Source organism: Lycorma delicatula, chromosome 6, assembly GCF_047948215.1.
Source record: "Lycorma delicatula isolate Av1 chromosome 6, ASM4794821v1, whole genome shotgun sequence".
NCBI lineage: Eukaryota > Metazoa > Arthropoda > Insecta > Hemiptera > Fulgoridae > Lycorma > Lycorma delicatula.
In genome coordinates, this window is record NC_134460.1 from 47836769 (window position 1) to 47864540 (window position 27772).

Genomic DNA, 27772 nt, shown 5'->3' on the forward strand with positions numbered 1-27772 from the left:
ATAAAAGGAAAAATAATTATTATTATTATAACAAAACACCAGGCCATCTTAATTAAATAAAATTATATAATGTCAAATCTTTGTTCCTCCCTTTCCTTTCTTCACTTGTTTTCCTTTTTCAAAAATTCAGAGAGAAATATAAACTTATTTATTTAGCTACGTATACTCAGACAAATATAAACAAAGTTAAGGTAGATTCTTAGAAAAATTGCATTCAAGGTCGTCTACTTATGTCGTCAATATGCAAAAGATTTTTATGTTAAAATCTCCTCTTACCGTATAAGCTGACATTTTTATTAGAAATTTATAATAGAAAATCGAATTTCATATAAATAAATATTATGCAAAAGGGTTATTGAAGAAAGAATTTAAAAATAAAGTTACGGTCAAAATCCGTTTATAAAACCTTTTTACAATTTAAAATAAGGTGGTAATTTTGATTATTAAAAAAAAACCTCATCGTTAGTAAAAGCTATGGAAAATTTATACATACTCGATGTGAAAAAGAAATTATAAAAAAAAGATGTAAAAGAATGTAAAAACGTCCCAATATTTGAGATTCCTAATGGGATTATAGACGGCGTAAATTTACTTCAAAAATACGATTCTAATAGTCATTTTTTTACGATTTCATTTTTTTTCTTCTATTTTCACTTCTTATTAACTTGATTTTGTGTATATTTTGTTTGCAGTGTTTATTGATGATGATTGTTTAACAATTGAAATTACCGTCGAAGGTTTAGATTTTTTAGTAGAATTTTGTAAACGGTTTTTTAGCGAAATTTCGTTTCCAGATTTAAAAAAAAATTTGTTATATATTTTCTTTTCCTGCATTTTCCTGGCAATGAGTCGGCAATATGTATGACAAAAAGATTATTTCTATTTATAAAAAGAAATATTAATAAAATTTTCACAAACGATTTCCGAATTAAAATTAAACTTTTTCAGTTGGCTAGGTTAGACAGCTCATGAAGGTCTAATTTACCTTGTTAATATATAATAAGGTCTAATAACTACCTTGTTTTCTTTTTGTAAATTATTTTTAAGTATTGAAAGTTAATCCGGGTGAAAAATTTTATATGTTGTTTAAACGATTACATCATTCTATCGATTGCTGGAAATTGTATATACAATATTATGTTCAATATTTCATACGTGTCTATTTTGAATGAAATTAATTTCTAAAATATAAATTCGGTGTATCTATGAATATGTGTGAAATTCAAATGTCGATAATTATCTCCAACGGTAAATGGCAATCAGGAATACAGTACAGTTCCCGCGGGAGATTACAAACTGGACCAAATGAAATGGTATCCCTTCAATCACCTGATCAAAGGCACCTAATTATACTGTACATTTTCTCTGCATATTGTTTATATATATATATGAAAACTTCTAGGTTGGATGTTGTAGTAACAGTAACATTATTATTTAGATCTCAAATAAGTCACTACGTAGATACCAGATATAAATATAAATAAGCAGATTAAATACTTAGCAAGTATTTTATTTTCTGATTCACGTAAAACAATCATTTTACAATATTGCACTATTATTACATAAAACAAAAATAAACAAAACCTAATAACACTACGTTTCGCTTCAAATGCTAAGCTTTATAAAGTGTAACTAAAAAACATAACGTACTTAATTATATGTTCAACAATATTGCAACAGGTCTGTATACAATGGTGGTGCACTGGTTAATACTCTTCAATTTTCTTCTACAAGCAGTAAAATACATATACAAACAAATTACAATGAAATTGTTAACCGTACGGTTAGAGTCTCGCAGCTGATTTGGAAGTCGAGAGTTCCAGCGTTCAAGTCCTAGTAAAGCCGGTTATTTTTACACGGATTTGAATACTAGATCGTGGATACCGGTGTTCTTTGGTGGCTGGGTTTCAATTACCCACACATCTCAGGAACGGTCGAACTGAGAATGTACAAGACTACACTTCATTTACACTCATACATATCATCCTCATTCATCCTCTGAAGAATTATCTAAACGGTAGTTACCGGAGGCTAAACAGGAAAGAAAGAAGATATCATTCTTACCACATCGGGTTAGTCTTGTGGTGAACGCGTCTTCCCAAATCAGCTGATTTGGAAGTCGAGAGTTCCAGCGTTCAAGTCCTAGTACTGCGTCAATACAATACCCTCTCTCACTCCAAGAAGCGCTAGTCATCTGCTATGTAGTGACGTCACAGGTTTGAGGTGGGAATTAAATAAATGAATAATATTTAAATTTTAAAAAAGTATTACAGTGGCCGCTAGTACCGCCTCACACACGCGAATGAAATACGGCATGCGTGCGCGCTTTAGTTAGAATCGTTGAATTAAATAAACATAAAATAGAAAAATTTGTTATAAAACTATAACCGGCCCGATTTCATTTTTTAAACAACGAGTAATTATAAGAATTGTATTATTTCTGTAAATTTGATGTGTACAACATATAAATTAAAACGGGCCGGCAAGAGTTCTGTAATAAACCTTTCTATCTTTTGCCTATTATATAGAACGCTTAATCATTATTTATTAACTATTATTGTATATCTATTGTCTATTTCATATATTTAACATGTATTTTATTTTTAATGAAACTCTAAATTAATAATAGATTTTGATAATAGAAATATAGCGTTTTACCTTTTTTGACATCAGTATCGTTTTTTAAAAACAGTTTTATTTTTACTACAGAAAGTTTTGTATTTTGAGCGGCAGAAATTTATCTGCTAGACATACCGTACGGTTTACAATTTCATTGTAATTTTTTTGGATATCTCTGCGTTTTGTTAGATTATTCTTTTTATTTTTTTACGAATTACTGATTGTTATATTATGGATTTATTATTAAAATTTATTGCCATAGAACAAACAAATTGAATTTCACGGCCAATTTATTTTGTTGGTAGTCATATCATTCACTTCATTCCATATGTTTCTATTTTTAATACGATATTTCGACCTTTACGAATCGAAAATCCGTGATGTAATATTGCATTTAGTACCTTGTAAGTGTAACGGTCGATTTTTGTCGTTAAATTCGATTTTACCAATCGTATTTATTACTGTTTTATTTATTCCTTTTTTAATAAAACTAGTATAATCTCTTGTAAACTAATACTTTTTTATTTTTTAAAAGAAGTGATGGGAATTAAAATAATTGTTTCATCTTCTGTACTTTAATTACTTACTTTAAAAAAATCTGTAGTGTATTTTCTTTTAAATTTTATTATTTCAAGTACATTATCAAGTTGTTGTATGCTACCTAGTACTATAAAGTACTGCTATCTAGCGGCGCAATTCGTAAAGGAACATTAAAAAATTGAAATGACATATTCGAGTCCCGTCGTTCATTAAAATTAAAACTAAGCCGTTGTCTAACAAAATTCGTGGTATTTTTTGAAAGTATTCTTCATTACTATTCTAATTGAACCGAAATATAATATTTTCACGCTTATTTTCCCCCCCATTTTCATTTCACTGTTAGGTTAGGTCATGTTTAGAATTGTAAACGTAGTTCGTTGCCTTCGTCGCCTCTTATCGACGAAGTTCTTAAGAACTCCGTGAATAACGTAAACTTTCTTTTATTGTTCCACATGAAACTACAACTAAATTACTGGTGTGAGATGTATATAATTCACATCAATTTTCTCGGAATTAAATTCTGTATCAATTTAACCAACTAGTTAAATAAATAAATTTAACAAATTTATTTTACGCCAAAGCTAAAATATGTCTTTTTTAAATCATTTTTTTGTTTATTACACCCTATTTCATAGAAAATAATAAGGATACAGTTCTAGGACACATTTTAAAAAAAATGTCATGTTGAAAACCGTAAAAAAACACTAAATTCGTCTCTTAATTTACCTTCCTAGAATTTTAGTTGGACTTTATTTTAGCGGAGAAGTAGAAATCAGGCCGAAATATTTCACTAACCGTAACTGTTAAAGAGTTTTCGGATTAATTTTATATCAATTTTTTTTTTGCTATTTTAATGAGAAAAATACGCCTATGAATGAGAATAATAGGCGTATTTCTCAGCAGAATTTCCCGGCGATTTTTCATAGGCAGAGTCCTCCCGGGACACTTTGCATATGGAGTAATAGAAATGAAGTGTGAATAGATTTTGGAAGTGTAAGAAAAGTAAGGAAAATCAATGAAATACAGAAACATGAGACCGGCTAATAGAATTCATTTAATGTTTTAATTATCGATATTATATCAAATTTATAAAACACATACACATACGCACTATTTTATATATATATATATTTCATTCTAATATATTGTTTTATGTTTGCGTTCATACCTTTCTATACATTATTTTGCATATTTTAAGTTAATTAAACTTAAGTCTATATCTTTATGATTTATTTTCATGTGTGCGTGATAGTGATAGAAGTTTTTTTATTAATATTATATGTATAGTGATTATTTTAATGAGCTCTCTGTTTATATATTGTCCGCTGAAGAGTAAAAAAAGAAATTAAAATAAAATTCATTTTACTTAAGAAATCATGCAATTTTGTTTGTTTTTTTCTTTACTTTTAAACAAACTTTGACATGAAAAGTTTCAGTCACAATTGGTAAAATGAATCCAACGATATTTTTTCAGTGGTAGAAGGTACGAAGAGAGAAGCACCTCCTTTATTTTTGTTTGTTAGTTTTAGTCTTGAGAGTGCTGAAAACTCAAAAAAAATGTTTAGTAGGTAACATGTGCACAGTTTATCTATTTTTTTAGCTGAGTGGTAGCATCTTTGCTTTCAGCTGGAAAATGATCCCGCGTTGAAATCCTTACATTACGGGAATCGTCATAGGCTATATAAATATGTATATATGTATGTTTAATTGTAACTAAAAGGCCACAAAATATCATATATACGATTTTAAATGAATAATCGATAATACTTTCAGTGTCGATTTATTTGTGCTGAAAATAGTCGTGTTTTAAGATCTGCTACGATGTTGAATGAATGAATTACGGAGTAAAATTTATTAATTTATTTTATAATTATTATTATTATTAATGTTGTTATTAATTGTTTATAAACATTTAAGAAAAAATCTTATCATTTTTTGACGGGCAGTATGTTCAGTCACGTAAGCGTGTTCTTTATTCTTGCTCTTAATTGTCGGTGTTGCTTCATCTTATTACTGCTAAATATTAACTAATAATCAATCCCTTTCTTTTATTCATAAAATTAATAAATAAAAATACAATTGTAAAATATAAATGAAAATAATCTACGCTTAGAAATTAAATAATTTGTAAATTAACTGACAACAGACTGCTCCCCTGCTTCTAGCGGGAGAGTTGTGGAGGGAGCTGTGTGCAGTCACCTGGCGCACCACCATTGGTCCGCTTTACGCCACAATTTTATTGCTAAATATTAACTGATAATCCCTTTCTTTTATTTAACTTTTATAATTGTTTTTATTTTTTATACGACTGCCCAAAAAGGAGTGTGCATTGTTTCTAGAAGTATATATGAATGTATGTTTGATTGCTTCACTGTAGCAGCTCAATGACCGAACCGATTTAGATCAATGGCCCTGCGTTGGAATTATTACGTGGGAGTTTTCGTGGGAGTTTCATAGGCTATACAAATATGTGCGCACGCACTCACACGCGCGCGCGCACACACACACACACGCACACACACACACGCACACGCACGCACGCACACACACACACCGTGAGGTGGGTTTAAAGTGAATGAATAAAATTACAAAAATAATAGGTTTAATTTTACGTTAAATAGAATGAAATAATATTAAATAAATTTAAATAATTTTTGTTTAATAAGAATGGGCTGCGTGTGAGGCTAGAGTGGTGAGCTGATGCGAGCACATCTTGTGAGGCCAGAGCAATCATCAACATCAACTGGTAACCACCAGGATGCCTCTGGAGCGCCGTTATGAGAGGTGGTATGGGGTGTTCTTATAATATCTGTGAAAATAATTGTCCGGTTTTCAAAATTCAAACGGGGTATTTACTACTAGATTAAAGGCCAGAACAAAAACAAAATGTTTATTTCGGCAGTCGTGTTTTTAATTTTTAATATTTATCTTACTTTATAGTATAAAATTCACCTGTCATTAAGAAACTGTTATTGGAATTCAGCTTGTTGTTTCTAGAGTTAATTGATGAATAAAATTTTTATATAAATTTTTTTTATTCTATATTTTTAAAAAAGATTTCTTTTTTTAAAAGAAACTTTTTCTTTTTACAAGAAATTATTGTGAAAAAATAAATTGATTTAAAATTATACTTTTCTTAAACAGAGGATGAACTCAAAATCTTCCAATTTATAGTTAGAGAAAAACGGCCAACGTTCTGATTGATTTTAACCTATAGAAAAGAATATATAAACTTATTAATTGTAGTATCAGAAATTGTATATAGTTATTATGAAATATCAAGATAGATATGGAAATAAAATTTATTTTTTGTGATCAGAATTTTTTCTAATATAAATTATTTCAACGGAAGGAGAATAAACATTAAAATATGCAAGTAAAATTATAATAATAATTATAAATTAATAATCTATAATAATTATATAATAAAATTACAATTTCTTTTATTTTTTATTAATATTATTATTTTACTTTTGTTTTAACTTTTTTCTAATAATCGTTATTTGATTTTTGTAGTTTTCCTGTAGTAAAAAAAAAAAAATGTAGTAATTAAAAATAATAAGTGTAATTTTTAATCATACTTTTTCTGCAGAGACTACTGATGATGACTGCTTCAAAATAGAGTTGGCCATTTAGATTCATTTTATATGTTGAATCTTTGTAAACGGGTTTTGGTAGTATTAATTTTTTTCCAATTTATGGTGATCAAATGTATCGTTTAGAAAATTTACTGTTTTTAATTTTCAGATATATATATATTGAAAAAATACTAAAACATTTTTCCTTTATAATTTGAAGTAGAGAGAAATAAGGCAAACCTAGTCTCAAGTAATGTCTTTATTCATTTACATTGTTATATGTTTTCATAAAACCATTTTAATTTATATATATATTAATTTTTTCTTTTCTGGTATCATAGTTCCAAAGCTATGCTGCAAGAAGTAACGTATTATGGTAATCAGTCAAAAAATGGGATATGGGATTTTTTTCATTTCTCGATGTTTCATAGCCCGAACAAAACAAAAAAAAAAAAAAGAAGAAAAATATGGGGTAATATTCGTACGTGCGTATAATATATATATAAAACATTATTTTAATATATACATGTGTTAGTATGTTTGAAGCTTAATACATTTTGACTGGATAAACCGATTTTAATGAAATTTGGCACGGAGACCCGTGTATATGAAGGAATTTGTTGGTAAAACTTTGGAGTGAGTATCTCCATGGATTGGGGTAAATAGTTTCTTTGTGGTCAGTTTTCTCAAAATTTTAAATAATAATAAATGAAATCAACCCGGTAAGAGTTTATTAATAAATTTTTATATTTTTTGCATATCATATGGAACGCTTAAACATATTCTATTATCTATTATTGTTTATATATTGTCTATATATTTAATTTTTTTTTTAAACAAGATTCTAAATTACCCAACATAAGATTTTGATAATAGAAATGTAGTCTCTCACCTTTTAGGTAGATTTCATAAAAAAGATATCTATTGTATTACGTACCATGATCCGACTTCCGGAAAATTTCGACATATTCGCGTTTCTCACCCCTCAGATTCCAAAATTACCGTCAGTTCAAAAGTTTATATATATATATTTAGGTTAGGTCATGTTTAGAACTGTAAACATTGTTCGTTGACTTCACCGTGCCGTCCAGATCTTCGGACTCTTACCGGCGAAGTTCGAACGAACTTCTTGATTTCTTGATTAATTTTTAATTTACTTTTAATTAAATTCTTTATATACAATAATTATATTTCATCATAATTGAATCAATGATTTAATTGTTTTATTAGAAAGAATTTATCCCGCCGGATTGGTTTAATATTAAACTCGTCATCTTAAATCAGGTAATTTTAAAATCGAGAGATTTTAGATCCGCTTTTATTCGGATTTTAATATTAAATCGAGGATACCGGTGTTCTTTGGTTGGGTTTCTATTAACCACACGTCTAAGGTATGGTCGGTCTTAGTCTGTTCAACACTACACATCACGAACAAGGGACGCGTTTACCTACGGCCTCGAATCTTGTAAGCTTCATGGGATATTTGCAGACTTCAGGAATATTCATAAGAAACTAACTTAGACATTTGGCTGGGAAGATTCTATCAGTTATTTTCCCTTTAAGAAAAAGAGACCTCCAATTTAAGACAATAATTCTTTAATGGAATGTAAATCTTTTTTTTATTATTAGTACATTATTAAAACTACTATAATACATTTATCCTTGTAGACACTCATACATCATTTTACGTTATTAAAATTGTAAAATATTACATTAAGTCGTTATTTGAATATTTTATCTAGAAACTAATAAAAACATTAATTCTTAGTGAAATAACAATTATATTTTCGGTAAACATATTCGTGATGATAAATATAATCATTATGTTGATAATATCTGTTTTATTTTCAGCTTGATTAAAATGTACTTTACGTTCAACATTTAACATAGTTAATAGCAATTTTATTGCTTTTTTCTTTATTATCTTCTATAATGTTATTTTGTTACTTATTTTAGTACTGTACTATTGTACAGCCTATTGAATACATAAAGTAATGAATCGTTAAACAGTCTTATCTGATTAGATTATATTCGTATAATTAAATAGAAAGCAGTTCTCTTAAATGAAAAATACGGAAAAAAACGAAGGCTATTATTAGACCGTAAAATAGCCTGACGGGTATTCGATGTTCTGAAACGTTTTAATTTTTTATTATTAACGAAATATAAGTGTTTAATTTCCTGTCTATAGATCTACGGATGCAGCGACAGAACAGCTAAAGAGGGAAAGGATGTATAGTAATTGTCCAATTAACTATTGGCTTACTTGCAACAGGACGTTTCAATATCCCCCTACTAGTTCATTGCGTTCGGAAAGTCACTGAACAGTATGCTTTAGAATTATGTGGTGCTCTCTTTGTTCTTTCAGCGTTAGTTTGGTTGCCCTATGGGTCCATTGGGCGTTGCTCACTAATAAACCAAGAAGTAAGTTGTTCAGTTGTGATTGAACGTGCTTCGTTTTTTGTTGTCTCGTTTATCGGTATCAGACGTTGCGAGAAATGTAATGATTCTTTCCGTAGAGGAACGCATTTTTCTTGTTGAACAAGTCTTTCGTGAAGGTGACAAGTATATTGATTTAGTGAAGCACAAATTTTCCGAAAAGTTTCCAAATATGTATTCCTCACCGCAATGCATATTCAATCCTTATCGAAAAATTTCTGGCAGCAGCCTCTGTTCCCCGACGGGGAGTCTTATTCTTTATGACTTTGGGGGTTGGCATCCCCACGGCCCTAGCCTCTGCAGCTTTTCTTCCCACTACACCCAGAGCTGCAGAACATTTATACTATACACATACACTACACCAAGAACACTACACAAACTACAACATATATTCTTACACAATTACACAACATCCTACGCTGTTTCTAAGTACAATTACACTGGATGTTGTTGCAACATCTGACGAAACGCAACCTAACCCAAGGTGGAAACTATCGTGCCGATGGGAGAATGGCTCTTAGTAGTGAGTCTCGAACGATGTCCTCTGGGCACCGGATCGAACCCAGTTGTAATTAGCTGTAGCTCCAGTACGCGTGCGCTCTGCTGGAGTTATCCGTTACATCACCGGTACTCGTGGGACCAAAATTTCAAATCCACAAAAAAATCTTATGATGGTTGATGGGCCATCTGAAAATCCACCAATTGTAGTCTTGTGAAGAGACCATGTTCAGCCTTGTCTGACGAGGATAATAGCGTAGAAGATGAAACTGATAATTATAAAAACATCCGATTTGTTGTTCTCCGCAAAAATCAGGAAGGTGGCTCGCTCCAAAAGGTCTCGACTGACTTGATAAACGAAGTTGTAACAAATTTAAGTGGTTCCCCGAAGAATATTGGAAAATTACGAGACGGATCGATTCTGATTGAAACAATTAATGAGGAACAGAGTCGATCTTTCTTATCCGGGGAGTAATTTTTTTTCGAGACCTTTTAGATATGGATATCGCTGGAATAGCTGCTGAGCTTCGTCCCCAAGATGTTGTAGAAGTTAAGCGTATAATGAAACGACAGAGCGGAACGGAAGAACCGACACCGTCTCTTATAATGACATTCAATCTCCCTGGTCCACCTGAGAAGATTAAAGTGAGTTACCTGACGGTTCGGGTACACGACCATTCATACCCAACCCACAGCGATATTTCAGATGCCAAGGTTATGGTCACACTACAACATGTTGTACGAAAACTGAGATCTGTGCTCAATGTGCTGGGGAAGGTTACAATTATATGGTTTTCACCATATTCCCTCCAAAATAAATCCAGATGCAATAGTATACACAGATGGATCAACACAGAATGGTACCGTTGGATGCGCATTTATTCTTTATAGCAGAATCTATATTTTTGGTCTGCCTAATATTACAGGTATATTTACTGCTGAACGGTGTGCTATTAATAAAGCATTGAGCATCGTTAACCCAAAATACCTTCATGTCCTTATTTGTAGCGACTCGTGTAGTCCACTCCATGTTTTAGTAGATTTTATACTCTCGACATCCTTTGGTCACTGAAATCTATAATTCAATCGCTGAGTAGAACCATCGGAACACACAAGTGAGTTTCTGTTGGATTTCTAGCCACGTGGGAATTGCCGGTAATGAACATGCAAATTTTGCTGCTAAAGATGCACGCAATCCTTTCACCACTCGTGTTGCTGCTTCTGACTTTATTAATTGTATAAAACAGTCTCTTCGAGCAAAGTGGCAAGGGGATTGGACGGTTACAGTTGATAACAAACTCCGGCACAAGGATTCTGTGTTGCCATAGGAATCCTCATGCAAAAAAGCTCGTCGTGAGGAAGTGGTTCTCTGCCGATTGCGGGTAGGACATACGAGAGCTATACACGGTTATGTAATGTCAGCAGTAAACGCGTCAATATGCATACGATGCAACTGCCCGTTGACGGTGCGCAACATCCTAGTGGATTGTGTGCGTCATGCAGCCTTGCATCAACATTCGTCGAACATTCGAGGAACATTCGTCGTATCCTTTGCAACGATAAAGAAGTATTGGACGGGGTATTTTTATTTCTTAGAAATATTAGTATGTTAGATACGTTTTAATAGTGTTACGAATTTCATTTTAAATTTTTACTTTTTATTTTTTTGTTATCCGATAAGGAGATTTTACACTCTTCTCGGCGTTTGTTAAGTTTATTTTGTTTATATAAATATATATAGTAGTTTTACTTGGGATAGTAGTTTTAATAATTTTTTTAGTTTGTTAGCTGTGGTAGTAGAATGTTTTTGTGTTTAATATTTTAGTTTGTTTTTAAATTTTGTTATTGGATTTTATATTTTGTTTTTTATATTTTGTCTTTGTTAGCCGGGCGATGATAACCTGTAAATGTTTTTCACACAAAAAAGCAGGCTCTGTTGAAGACGCCGATCAATGTGAAAGACTACCTGAACTAAAGGAACAAAAGCCGCTTGATATTTCGGACGTTACGGCCGAAAGTTTATCAACGTCAATACGTATGTTAGCTCGACAGCAAGATATCGGCTTTGCTACCGCACATAAAGCTGTATGAAAGCCATTGAAACGTTTTATCTATAAAGTAAAGTGTATTCAAAAAGTGAAACGTACAGATCATGCCAAAACACTAAACTATTGTCAGTGGTTTAAACGTTTTATTGACCAAAATTCTGAATGATCCTCCACATTACGTTTTTTATAGATGAAAGGTAGTTTCATCTGGAAGAATATATTAATTAACAAAATACAAGACTGTGGTCGACAACTAACCCCCATAAATTACACGAAAAATCTTTACACCGAGCGAAAATTAAAGTCTGGGTCGGTGTGAGCAGAACGCGCACTGGGGTCCATCTTTTTTTTGAAAATACAGTTGACAGCGATTGTTACTGTGCTGTTTTAATACATTAATCAGTTAACAGAAGTGGTAATCAATTACGGTAGGTTCCTACAAGATTGCGCCACAGCGCACACGGCTAACAGGTCAATGACGTTTTAGAGAAATGTTTTTGGTGATCAAATCATTTCGAGGGGTATGTGGCCGGCACGATCATCCGATCTCACTCCCTCAAATTATTCTCTATGGGGTCAACGAAACAAGCAGTCTATCGCAAAAGAACGCGCACGATTGACGAACTAAAAATCGTATTAACGACATACGTACGACAACAGCTAGTTAAAGTGTTTGAAAATAAATTTAAACATGTGCAGCGTTGGAGGGAAACATTTACAACACTCTTTATAAAATATTCCAGTTATTTTAATATCCGTTTCTATAAAATAATGTGTTGGCTATATTTTTACTAATATCTCCGGACCGGCTCAATATAAATTCTTCGAAAATAGCTCAAATTATGTCTGCATAAAGAGCATTTATGTCATTAAATTTTAGATTGAATTAATAAAGGGAAAGGTATAATTCTCTTCACTTTTAATTTTTTTCTTTTTGTATTGCGGTCCTAGAGAATTGAATTTTAGAACGGTGATATAATTTAAGTTATTTAAAATTTCAACGTTTTAAAGCGTTCGGAATTAGGGGTGGGAGTATTCAATATTAATAATTTTTGCTTCCTGTCTCCAAAACCCAAAAAAGCTGGTATATGGTACCAAATATTTGATTACGTATATCACAGTGTTGGCTTGATTTGGGCACTATTGGCCTAGGAGGTCTACCTCTATATATATATATATATATTTTTTTTTTTTTTAAAGCAACTATATAACGTTTAGGTTTGTTGAATAAGACTTTACCAAAGTTGATCAACTTATTGAAGTAGATAGTAGTAAGTTATTTCATTAAATAAACTTTTAAACCCATCCTGCAAAAAAAAAAAAAAAACAAAAAAAACAAGGATGTTGAATGTGTCTCAGTTTGCAAAAAAAATTAAAAATTTTAGTTTTTTAAATTTATTTTTAATTGCTGATTTTCTCGTTTTCAAATTACATTTGTTAAAAATGTTATCTAACGTCTAAATGGGAACTGATTTTTTTTTAATAAATTTTTTTTTGAAGTTGTATTCTAAATACAGTATAATTTTCATGATAAAAATTACATTCGATCAAGTATAACAATGGTACCGAAATAGTAAAAATCTTTTATTAAGGATCTAGTTTTTTATTCTCTCAATTACATTTTTAATACTGCATTAGTTTCAAGGTAAAAACGTCACTTGATCAAGGCGGTCAAATTGGGCCCATAATTTTTTTAAGAGAATATTTTAATCTTTGTCACGATTGTATTATAAATATTGCCTATATTAAAACATCTAAACTAAAACCTTATGGCGAATTTGAAGCAGAAATCTGTTCAGGGCAAAGACGAGAATATTCTGCAACCCTTTTCTGGATTTAGTAATGTATAATAAATTGCAATCGATATTTATTAAGGAGAAGTTTAGTACAAGATGTTTCGAAGATTAACACAAGGATGCGGTTAATGAAGAATACAGTATTAACGCTCGTTTTTAATTAATTAGGCTATGTTATGTAATACGTAATTTTTACACGATTGCCCAAAAAAAAGTGTAATATTTTTAGGGTATATGTATGTATGTTTGTTCCACCGTAGCAGCTTAACGGCTGTACTGATTTATACGAATGACCTCGCTTTGGAATGCTTACGTTACTGGGAGTGTCATAGGCTATATAAATATGTAAATATATATAAATATTTATAAATGTGAATGTAGTAGGAAAAATTTGCCGGTTGAAGCACAAACTTTAATGAATGAATTAATAAACTGTGAACTGTCAGCTTCTATCACAGTGTGAGTTGGGTTTAAACTGAATAAAAAATATTATAAAAATAATAGAATCAAACTTACGTCGAGTAGAATAAAATAAATTCATAAAATGTCTGGTTAATAATAATGGGTTTCCCGTAGGAGAGTTCGTTTGAGTGGTGAGGTGATGTGAACACCTTGGCTAGACCAATCATCGCAATCAATTGGTAACAAAGGGGGTGCCTCTGGGGCGCTGTTTTGGGAGATGCAATGGGATGGTCTTATAATATCTTTGCAAACAATCGTCCGATTTTCAAAATTCAAACGGGGTATTTGTTAGTAGGTTGAAGGATAACTTTTGCATGCATCACTCTCGATCCAACTGATCACGGTTATTCGGAAATGTTATATCTTCGCAACCAACCTTCCAATTTTCAAAATTGAAACGGGTATGGTAGTACAATAAAAAATAAAAACGATGGGACCAACCCAGAATAATAAGACTAATGTTAGTTAGCAATATTTTTTTCGGCAGTCGTCGTTTTTAATTTTTAATACATATTCTTGTTTAATCTTTTTTTCCATTGTCAAGAGTTCGAACATACATGTATAAAATGATGATAAATAAATGAAACTGTAAACGCAAAACGACTAAAAACTAGTCAGGAATTGAACCCGTGACAAACTGTTTGAAAGCCAATCTGATTATCACTGACTAGCCTGCTTTTTACACAACGTACTTACTATTTTATCATAATTGATATTTATTCCTCTTTTTCGTAACGCATACGTTATCTATTCTACTTTAAAATTAATTATTTTATAAAAAATGTTTTTTTGTTATTAGTTCACCTAATGTTATAGTTTCATGATACAGTAAACCTTTAGTTTAACTACTTGGAATAATATATGACGTATGCTATTGTTTACAAATCTCAAACTATTATTTCCTCAGTAGAGACAGTTATATAAAATTGCGGAAGATAAAACTCAGTGGTGTGCTGGTTTGAACGTATTCCAGTCATAAAAATATCAAACTATAAGTTTTAATTTTATTACTGTATGCTAAGGCGATATGAACATGTTCACTCTGTAAACTACTTCATTATTTCTCAATATGTACTTAAAATAAAAAGTCTAATTCTTATCCACGATCAACACGATAGCCTTCTCCCTTATCTGTATAGAAATATACAGATAACTCCCATAACCCTCTACAGAAATGACTTTCAATAAGATGTTACATTTATAAATGATGATGAATCTTCAGTAAATTCTTCAAAGAATAACTTCAATTTGTATAATAATTCTTAACGGTATAGGGATTTTTTTTCTTATACTCGTTCATAAATATACAATTTTTCACTCTTTTTTTCAGGAGGTTTTAAAGTAATTTTAAAAACAAAAATTTGTCTTAATTCTTCATTCAATGTAGTTCATACTACATTTGAGGCATAGTTTAAACGTTATTTTAGATTGTCTTTGCTTCATTTACTCACTACTTTAAAATTTAATAGTTATTTTTTACTTCCTTGGACGAAGTAAAGGAAGTATTGTGATCGCGTAAAATGTCGGTTATCAGATTTCAACGGAAATATCCATTTTGACAATCCTTGAATCCAATTTGACTAGTTTCGGCGTGAGGTCTGTACGTTCGTACGTACGTATGTATCTCGCATAACTCAAAAACGATTAACCGTAGGATGTTAACATTTTGGATTTAGGACTGTTCTAACATCTAGTTGTGCGCCTCCTCTTTTCACCGCAATCGACTTGACCAAAAATGTCTAAAAAAGCCCAAAATCCAAAACATTCTGATTATGGACTTTTTCTTAACTGCAGTAATAAGGTCTCATTGAGAGCTTTTTAACGATATATCATAAGTGGTACTCATTTTCATACCTTCAAGAGTTATAGCCAAATAAAATTTTAATTAATGAAATATTTGGATCTTACATGGAGAAGACACATCGGTTCGAATTAAACTTCATTTCCGAATTTCTTCATTTTTAATTCAAATATATTGATTTATTAATAATTATTAACTTCTAATTGTAATCTTTTTTTTAATAAAGAATAATTCAACGATAACAATAAAAAAAAAAATTGAAAAAAATCAGACGTTATTATTGAAATAAAATTTTATGTATTTTTCATTTTAATTCCAAAATTTTACATACGTTAATAATAATTAACAGATCAATATATTTAAATTAAAAATAAAAAAGTTAAAAAAATATTTGTATTTAAAGTCGGTTCGAATCCAACCGATGTGTCCATGGTTACGGTTACGACACGTTCTCTCTTATACCACATAACTACTTGAGCGACGTGAAACAAAATTAATATATAAACTAATATAAAATGCTTATACGGACACCGCAAAAATTTGTGATGCAATTTGGTGTCCACCACAGAGCAATTGTGTAACTTTTCACTTTATTAAAGAATTGGAGGTTGGTATCTTTCAAATGAAAGAAGTCTAAATAAAGTGCAGCAGAAAATGTGTTTATATAATTTAATAGGCGTACAATGAAGTCATGTGCTGTCCAATCAGGATTATTTTATTTGTGGTTATTATATCATATGATTTTGATTCCATATATTGATGATTTATTTTTTTACCTATCAGTCTAATTTATAGATTGTTCTTAAAAAACACTTTTAGAGTCAATTTACTTAATACTCATTTGGAAAAAATCAGGGATATTTTAAACTGATATTTTTACCGGTTTAAATTGGTATTTACATGGAATACTAATTATTATTTTTAAACATCCCATAACTTATAGGTAATTCAGATTAAATTAAAAATTTAATAATTAGTACGCTTTAAATGGATTTTTGTAATGAATATATTAAATTTTATGTATCGTAAGATTTAAAATAAGATTTATACGACAATTAGGCTACATTTAAAGAGAATAATTGTATGATACGGCAGTACATTCGTATAGAACTATTAATTTAGCTCCACCGAATATGCGATCAACATCGGTCAATACAAATATACTCTTACAAAAACATACACAGATTCGTTTACCATGAAATTCAACTACGACTTGCATACGTTACAGCAAAGCAATCAAAGGATATTTTGGTCTAATTAATGAATTGGGAGCAAACTGCAATTGGTAGCAGTAATGTTCTCAGCCTATATACCTCGTGACCATGCAAACAATACATACAAATACACTATATATGTATATATATATATACTCACAAGCGCGCGCGCACACACACACCGAATCATGGAATTACATGTACATTTGCAGGTACGTGCATACACCTTCAAATAGTGAGACCAGTTTCCAATTAAATTACGTGATCATAGTTTCAGCTTTTGCTACAGCTTCCAGCAATACTGCGGTTTGCTGTTTCTATTATCCTGTACCGTAATGACCATAACCTGGTAGCGTTGAGTAGTGTCAATCAACTCTGTTTGATTAAAGCACCCATCACGACTACTGCAGTCTTCTCAACCATACCCTTTACCAATTCGTATATCATTTGGTGTACCCTTTACTACATAATATGTTTCTCGATTCTCTGTCTGTTTTCTCTGACAACTAACTCTACCGTGGTAATTCAATATCAAATTACTATTAACAATAATTATTGCTATTATTATCTAATACTATTTATTATTATTATTAAACTTATTTCTAAAAACAAATATATTTCTTTGCAGTATTCTTTACCTTCCTGCGATTTCCCTGTTGTAGTTTTTAAATCCGAGCATAAGTATTTAGGGATTATTATTGATGAATATTTAACTTGATGTACGCAAATTAGTGTAATTGCTGCTCGATTGCGTAGTAACAATGTAAGACGTATTATCTAAAGTTTTGTTTCCCTAATTATGTTTTAAAAATTGTTTATTACACATTATTTGAGTCGGTGTTAAGATATGGCATTACTGCTTGGATACATGCTGAGAATTGTTGTGTAAATGTTTAAATTCAAAAACAAGTTATTAAAAATAGACATGTTCCGACAAATATCCTAAATTTTCATGGAATTAGCAGACTTCTATCGCCCAGACGTCTGCTGTATCAAAGTATTATTATGAATAACTTTTTGTCATCAAATTTAAAAAAAATAAAAATTATGAACTATGAAACTCGTAAAACACCTTATTTTATACACCGACCTCAAAACGAGTATGGCTATCGAACGTTATCATATCTTCTCTCAAAAATTTGCTCAGATTTGTCACCGGGCACATTAAATTTCATTTCTATGAAGAAGTTGAACGAAGATATTCTTAATTTTTGTTTAAATATTTAATTAATTTTAAGTAACATGAAGGAGAGAATTGAAGAGCAAAATAACAATGTTTATGAGGTTAAGGAGATTTTTACTCTTTGTACGAAGTAAAGGAAGTATTATGATCGCGAAAAATTTCGGTTTTCAGATTTCAAAGAAAATATCCATTTTAACCATCCCTGAATCCATTTTGACTAGTTTCGGCGTTATGGCTGTATGTACGTATATATCTCGAGTAACTCAAAAACGATTAGTCGTAGGATGTTGACATTTTCGATTTAGGACTGTTGTAACATGCACTTGTGAACCTCCCCTTTTGACTGCAATCAACTGAACCAAAAGTATCCAAAAAAGCCCAAAATCCCCAATAAATTTGGATTTTTTCATAACTGCATTAATAAGCCCTTATTGAGAGCTTTTCAAAACATATCTTGAAAAGCGTTATTTATTGTAAGTGGTATTTATTTTCATTGGTTCCAGAGTTATAATCAAATAAAATCTTAATCAATGAAATAATTAGATCTTACTAGGGTAAGGCACATCGCTTCGTATCAGACTTCATCTCCATTTGTTAACTTTTTTTTTTAATTTAAATATATTGACTTAATTTTATACCTTATATTTAAAAGTAAATCTTCCGTAGTCCTGCTCAAGAAGGCCGACTTTTCGTTTATTCTTTTAATAATTTTTAATATGTGTTTAATTTGGTTAATTATTGCAACAATTGATACCGTCAGCGTTCCAATTTGCAGCATCGTGTAATGAATCACGCTTCTAACTTGCCCCGCTTAAAGTTTTGCTTAAATTGAGCGTAATTCTAGAACGATCAACCAATCTTCATCAAATTTTCACATGCACAACTTCAGGTACACTAGTAGAGCATATCAAAATTTCAATAAAATTGATCTAGTACTTTTGGAGATTTTTGAGCCACAAAAGGTTACATCTAGGTTTATAAAAGTATATAAGGAAGCGTCAATTTAAAGGAATGGTATTTTTGTACTTATACTCGGAACCACAAAACAAAATTCATTTTCACTCCCCTCCTCACTTTCACCATTCAGCTGAAAGTAATAAAAAAAGTAATAAAAAAATAGAGACGACCGTTTAAACTGGTTTTAGTTATATGAAAATATTTACTGCAAGACAACTAGAAAAATTTCCATAAGTAAAGAAAATCACCAAAATCAGTCCATTTATCTAAGAACAAGCCTTGAAAAGATAAAAAAAAACTTCTCTTTGTTGAATGAGATAAAACAATGAAAAAATAAAATAAAAAAAACTCCGCTTTTTAATAATAAAATTTGAATGATTTATTTTTAATTAGTACACACTGATTTACACTAACATTTTCCATTTTAAGATAAAGTACAAGAAAGTCCTTCGTGTTATAAAACTGTACTATTTAAGTTAATATTGTGTAGCGTAATTTTATAAAATATGACTTTAATAATATTTTTGTTGGTTTGTTAATTTTTAAATCGTAAAAGTGTTGTTTTTATTCGACGATAAAGATATGTGGCTTAATAAAACAAGTATAAATCCCAAGCAAGTTATTGTGCCGCAAGCGCTTGCAATCGTTTGGCGACGTGTTTATTTAAAACGGGACGAGAAAGGTAGATGAAACGAAGAGATATTCGTGTAACGGGAAAGTGTTTTACTAAATTTATTAGACTTATAACGCCCTTTATTGGGCCCACGGTCTGGCACATTATCGCTAAGCTTGTATAAATACTAGTGTTACTAACACATTGCAACTATCCACAACCTTATAAATATTCAAAACGTACCCTTCAGAATTTTTCCACATATGTTTATATGCACATATGTATTCTATATTTATGCACGTGCGCATACGTTCACCGCAAACCGTACCGCATTCTCTCCCACGTTTAAACATAAAATGAATATTCGAATAAAATACAAAACCGAATTTTTTTTTCATTACATTGATTCCCTAAATAATAATTTTTTTTTCTTCCAAAAACACCTAAACTGTTTACGATCGATGTGAAGAAGAAAAGAAAAGGACTACGATATTCGCCACTAAAATTAATTATTATGAAATGCACACAGTATAGAAACAATAATAAATATAAAAAATAACCAACTGATAAAGTTTTTATTATGATGAAGTAATTTCCTTATTAAAATATACGGTTATTCTTAGTAAGGCATAACTTTAAATGTTGCCCTCAAACAGATTTGAAAATTTCCAAGAACCTTCCGATAACAAACGTGTTTTTCTTATCTAATATCCACATATAAATTTATCATTATTTATAGTTTCGTACGCCGAGTGTGTAGGCGCATCGTAGCACCCCTATTCTCACCAAATTATTATTCTGTTGAAAATATATCAGTTAGCTATTTCCTTTTTACGGCTGACAATATACAGAGTGTCCCATATAAAACGCAACCCAACCTTATATTGGTAGTTATTGAAATAATCAAAAGGCATGTGTAAATGTAAATGTAATTTTTATTATTACCATCCATTACCTTACATCTAGAGTAAATGTTGGAAGTGGCCGCCATCTTCTTGAATACAAGCTTCAATTCTTTTTACAGCGTTTCTTGCAACTTTTTTCAAAGTTTGTGGCTGGATATTTAATACAGCTTGTTCAATATTGACTTTCAATCGTTCAAGGGTTCGTGGTTTGCTGTAGGCTTTTTCTGTGAGATAACCACGTAGAAAAAAATCCGCCGCAGTCAAATCTGGAGATCTTGGTGGCCACAAACCTCGACCGATAACACGATTACCAAAGAATTCCTCGACGAAATCGGAAGTTGAACCTGCGTAGTGCGATGTCGCACCGTCATGTTGTAGCCAGCAGTGTCTGTCTTCCTCTTCCAAGAGTGCGATGAACTGAAATAAAATATCCTGATATCGTTCTCCATTAATGGTGTACTCGAAAAAAATATGACCTATTATTTTCTTCCCCGATATCGCGCACCACACGCCCAACTTCTGCGGGTGTAATTGTTTTTCGTGATAAACGTGGGGATTTTCAGCGCTCCATATTCTACTGTTTTGGCTGTTTACGTAGCCATCCAAATGAAACCGTGCTTAATCTGTGAAAAATAACGAATCCATAACATTAATTCCCTCATTGACAATATTGTAGCCGTTTTTCTTTGTCAGGCTTAAGAAGTTGATGAACCGTTTGAATGCGATAAGGTCGTAATTTTAATCGTTTGGTCGCCCGATGAACAGTTGATTTAGACAAATTAATTTCAGCAGACAAACGTCTGATCGATTTATTTGGCGAGGCGAGTAATCGGTCTTTGATTTCAGTGACTGTATCTGTATTCAACTCTGACGCAGATCTTTTGTGTTCCTTGTTACTAACAGAACCGGTCTCACTAAATTTTGCAACTAACCTTAATACTGATGTTTTGTTAGGAGCTGGTTTATCTTGGTACTTATGGCGAAACAAATCTTGCACTGCAACCGCTGATTTCATACTGAAGTACGACTCAACAATGAAAACACGCTCACCTAGCGAAAACACCATCTTGTCTCTAGAAATACACTGAACGTTATGATTGCATTGTTGTTACTATCGGTAATGTTCTACTGCGTTATCGCGATATTCAGATGTTGGACAAATCCATTTCAGTAACGAGTAGGGGAGTATGCTTGACTTTTGAAATTTTATGGACGAGTGATTGATGGGTTGCGTTTTATATGGGTCACCTGTACTATCGATTCATCTCTTTCACTTTTTGTAAATCGAATCGAAATCCTTTCCCAAGGCTTTGATCAGAAATTTATGATCGTCAAACATTCTTTGTAATTGATATACGATATTTCACTTCATTTCTAATGCTACCGAATCTAGATAGGGGGATACTGTCTTCTCCAAAAATAACATTTTCATAGACTCGATTTCTTTTTCAATTTTAAACAATTAATTATAAAATTCTGAATGTTTTTGGTATTACTCTCTGTTATTTAAATGTATTAAACGTGCGACCTTTTGTTTCATAAAAATATATTCGTTCCAAAAAGTGTATGCAACGTTTTGGTAGTTGAACTTATTTTTTTGAACTTTATTTAAAATAGTATCTAATCGATCTAATATATATCAGGGTAACTTAAATATATTTATTACATGCCATATATATATATATATATCATCCTCATCTCGCTTGACCGTGCGGTGGTTGCTTACTGTTCACTAGTTAACAGGATTCAACATAAACATAAGGAAAATAAATAAATAAAAGAGTAATTGGTCATGAATATATTTTTGTTCAGTTTTGTAAAAAATATTTGTAAAATTTGATTCAAATAATTGTAAAATACTGTATACAAAACAAAAATAGATTCTCTGGAGGAATAAATTGTCCATATTATGGATGCGGGTGAGCAACATAAGGACAGCCCTGAAGATCTAAAAAGAGCAACAAAAGCTGTACCTAGGTGTTGTTGATGGTGGGGTCATTTTTGAATATTTATTATAAATTGGTACGTACTCGTATAATGCACATTGGTCTAGTGTACTGTTTCTGAATAAAATTCAAATTTTTCTGAATTTTCTTAATTTTATTCAACTTACCTTAAACCATTCTGTTCAAAATTAATCAAGCTTTATGTATTTATTACCCATTTAACAAAGTATTTTACGTCAAATATTATAAACGGGGGTTTTTTACCCCCAATTTATTAGTTTTCACCCCAGATTTTTCAAAATCCATTGCAGATACGATTCTAGAACCTATTTTATTCGATTTTTCATGTTAAAAGCCATAATAAACCACTAATTCTGCCCCTAAATTAACGCCCTAAAAATTTCAGTACGACTTCATTTCACCAGGGTGGTTGAAATCCGAGCGAAATATTTCACTAGCCGTAACTCGCAAACGAAGCATTTTAGGACATATGTTTATGTGAACTATTTCCATTAGTTTCACAGAGTAGAGTAGGTTATGAAAGTCCCTGCAGAACTTTGAATATACAATATTTTCTTATACCGGGTGTAATCCTCGTATTACACAAACCTAAAAAAGAAACTAAATTATAAGACAGAACAGTAGTAACTACAGTATATACACTTTTGACGAGGAAAACTTCACAACCTATCTCAGTCGCCGTGGTGAAAGAATTATAATAATAAATTAAGTGGATTAAGTTTTTTCGCGCGCGCGCGCGCGCGCGCGCGCGTTTGTGTAAGAAATCGAGTTGCTTTATTGTGTATTTTTCATGAATGCTTCCTATTATCAAATTCATCAATATATTTTTTTTTATATAAGTACATATAAATGTCTGCTACAGGTGGTTAAAAACAAAGTTTAACTGACCTCCGGCAAGATTTCTTATAATAATAACATAATCTTTTCTCCTTTGTTTTTTTTGCTTATCTTCATCTGTTGTCTTCTATTTAGTTTAAAAAGTCTCTCGTTGTTGCCCTACAGAGTTGAATTTAACATGCCATTCTAGTTAACCAAATAAATGTAATAAATTGTGAAAAATAAGATTACTCTCAAAACTTCTTTAAATATAAAGATAAATTATATAAAGATTCTATCTTTACAGGCAGAGTATCTTAATCACGAAATGTTTTATTTATTATTTAGTATACATTTTATATTTAGGTGGTTTTAAGAATAAAATCTGAAATTTTATTTCGAGGTTATATTTTTAGTACAATATAAAGGTTTATTATGAACCAAATTTCGCCAAAAATTAGTTTCATTAACTTAAAATTTCTTTCGTGTTACTTTTATTTCTTACGTAGCATATTCAATATCAGCTTTAAAAATTCTAATGGTCTCTCATTACATTTTATTTATTTAAAAGTAATTTGAATCGCGTATGTTTAGTCATCAGAGTGAAAAAATATCCAAGCCCAAATTTATTTCGAATGATAAATAATATAATTATATTTTAAGCGTTACTTAATTTCAATATTAATTATTTTTTGGTTTATTAAAGTATATTATTTAAATATTATTTTTATTTTTAATTATTATCATATAACTTGTTTTTGGGAATATGATGTGAAATTACTTTTCTTGGTTATGAAAAATGCCGGTTTGGGCACGGGAGTTTCCGTAGAAACGGGATATAAAGACGCTACGACTCTTCCACGGAGGGTAGAGAATTATTAAAACCTAGTTCTACGAAAATTATCTTATTTTTATACAAACATTTTCTTTATTGATTAAAAAATTCTCTTAACTTTTTCAACTCCATTTTAAAATATCCTTACCAAAAATATTTTTCTTAATTATGAAAAAAATATTAATAATTTTTGTAGGTAATTATTTTATTATATTTTTTTAAATTGATAAATCTGTTATCAAAAAATTTTCCTCTCTGTTTTCAAAACCATTTTCCTCTCGATTTATAATATCCTCAGAAACCATTGTACCAGTGTGAAATAAGATTTAAATATTTTTTGTATAAAAAAAACTCAAGTGATATATTATATTTAAATATTGTTATAAGTTACGTACATTTTTTGCAAGCAGTTTTCCGTAAGTCAAATGTGCCGGAACATGATCAGGACTAGCGTCTAATGCTGCCTTAAACCATCTTTCTGCTTCTTCGTGTCTGTCCAAACGACCAAGAGTTTCACCGAGTAAATTGTATACAGTCTGTAAAAATATATATAATGTAAACTATAAAAATATATAGACCATATATTTTAACTTTTAAAATATAAATAATATAATTTTACTTTTATAATATAAAATTAAAAAGTTAAAGTTTAAGTTTAAAGTAAAAGTAAAAGTTTTATAGTATAAAAAGTAAAGTTAATTTTACTTTTGTAATATAATTTTAATTTTTAAAATATAAAAGTATATAGACTATACAAATATATAGATTTTAACCTATAAAATATAAACAACTTCATAAATAGTAAAACAATTTAAAATTTCTACCAGTATTAAAAAAAAATAAATAATTAATAATTAGAAAACCATACCATAGATAGCTCTTTGAAATGATATTATCAAAATATTAGCCTAGCTAATATTTTGACATTAGCAAAATTCTGGGAAATATTGGATCACATTTTGTTAAATTATTGTTATTTCGATTATAATAATCATACTCTGTTACAAATATACGATTTGTAAAATAGTTTTACCAAAGTTATAATATTTAACGTGGTTGTAAAAATTCGGTTATGTGTAGAAAAACTCAACGATTCAGTTAAAATATAACTTTTGGTTCTTTTATGTGTTAAAGTAAATGTTATTTATTTAATTCTAATAATTATCATTGTATTTATTTCTTTGTTGATGTTTAATTCATTGATAATATGCGAAGTATGAATCATATTTAATGATATTTCTTTCTTTTTCCTGTTTGGCCTCCGAGAATTACCGGTCAGGTATTACTTCAGAGGATGATGTATGAGTGTAAATGAAGTGTAGTCTTGTACAGTCTCAGTTCGACCATTCCTGAGATGTGTGGTTAATTGGAACCCAATCACCAAAGAACACTGGTATCCACGAAATAGTATTCAAATCCGGATAAAAGTAATTTCTTTTACTAGGTTTTGAACCTTGGAACACTCAACATCGAAATCAGCTGATTTGCGATGACGAGTTCACCACCAGAACACTCGGTGTGTTACTTAAGAAGGGGCTTTATTTTTCCTGTTTAGCCTTCGGGAATTACCGTTCAGATAATACTTCAGAGGATGAATGAGGATGATATGTATGAGTGTAAATGAAGTGTAGTATTGTACAGTCTCAGTTCGACCATTCCTGAGATGTGTGGGTAATTGGAAAAAAATTAATTAATAATTAGGAAAACCATACCATAGATAGCTCTTTGAAATGATATTATCAAAATATTAGCCTAGCTAATATGTTATATTAGCAAACTTCTGGGAAAGATTGGATCGCATTTTGTTAAATTATTGTTATTTTGATTATAATAATCATACTCTGTTACAAACATACGATACCACCAAAGAACATTAGTATCCACGATACAGTATTCAAATCCGTATAAAAGTAACTGCCTTTAATACGACTTGAACGCTGGAACTCGACTTCCAAATCAGCTGATTAGAGGAGACGCGTTTACCACTAGACCAACCTGGTGGGTTGTATTTAATGTTATTGCTGTGCATTAATTATATTTCAAAAGCCGTCAGAAATTCTGTTAGATCCAGAAAATAAACCATAAAGGTTCATTGTTCTCCTGATGACTTAGGGACATATCAATTAAAGGAAATATGCTGTTTCCCAAATGAATACATTAAAATGGAATAGGACAATGTTTTTTATAAAATTACTTATAAACCGTAGTATAGATTCGATAAAATGTATTGCAGTTTGTAGTGATGGTGGAAAGGCGATAACAGAAAAGAACATTGGATTTCTGAAAAAATCAAAAGAACATTTTATACCAAGGGTGAAAAATGGATGCACTGCTTTCTTCACAGAAATACTCTTGCCGGACTAAATATACCCGAAAATTTCAAACAAATTCTTTGTAAAACTGTAAAAATTGTTAATTTTATTAAAAGTCCACCTTTACAGAATAGGCTGTTTGCTAAACTATGCGATGAACTGGGCGAAAGAAAAAGTTTCTTCTTTCGCCTAACTGAAGTCAGGTGGTTATCGGGAGGGAAAGTGTTAACCCAGTTATTGAAACTGCGAGATGAATTGGTAATATTTTTCCAATAATGATTGGAATAATGAATATATGTCGCTGTTGGCTTACTTAGCTGATGTATTTTCGCATTTACACGACTTGAATGTGAATTTTTAAGGGCTTGGATAAAAATTTTTTTTAATGATAGATAAAGTTCGTGCTTTCATTAAGGAAATTGATAAAAGCATAATTTTTTATATGTTTTCATTTACGATTATATTGATAAAAATTTTGAGAAGACACTATATTTGAAGAAGTCATTATTATTCACCACAGTTTAGATAGCATAACGATACATTTTCGTGAACAAAAATTCATTTAGCGAAAAATTTCACTGAAGATAAAAAAGGTGATTTCTCGAAGAGATGGGTACTGAATCAATTTAGTGAAAACCTTGTTGTAACTGTTAACTTACCGGTCGAAATTCCAGCTCATAGAATTACCAGCTCATCGAAATGTTTGCCATTATAACGTTACATGTACAATTCACATCAGAGATTTAGTTACGTTTTGGAAGTGAATATGGAAATTTTGTCACAGAAGCATTGAAAGTTTGCTTTGAAAATATGCGTTGAAAATATTAAAGGGATTAATATTTTAATAAGACGTACGTAAGGTAAGACGTGTCGTCTTATCTTTGTGAAAAAGGTTTTCCGTCTACGGTTGCGCTGAAAACTAAATATAGGAATATAGGAATCGTCTTTTATCACGTGCAAACAATTACTTTTGTGTGTTTCTAACAGAGATCCGCGTATGAAGAAATATTTAAATAAAAAATAAACGCAACCGTCTCATTAATTTATTTTTTACATGTATAGTTAAAAATATAAGAAGAGTTTATTATAATAAAAAGTTTATAATAAATGTTTATTATAATAAATGGTTTTTTCTCATAAAATGATTTCATGATTTCATTATTGTTTACGTGTAAAGTTGTAGGCTAAT

At 30.6% G+C, this 27772-nt stretch overlaps 1 protein-coding gene across 1 annotated transcript in view; it reads right to left on the reverse strand.

Moving 5' to 3' along the window:
• Window positions 1-27772, reverse strand: part of LOC142327047 (protein O-mannosyl-transferase TMTC2-like) — a 478982-nt gene that overhangs the window by 51514 nt on the left and 399696 nt on the right. Inside the window, exon 8 of the mRNA XM_075369816.1 lies at window positions 24667-24807. Coding sequence (XP_075225931.1) covers window positions 24667-24807 — 141 coding nt within the window. The remainder of the gene's footprint in view (window positions 1-24666; window positions 24808-27772) is intronic.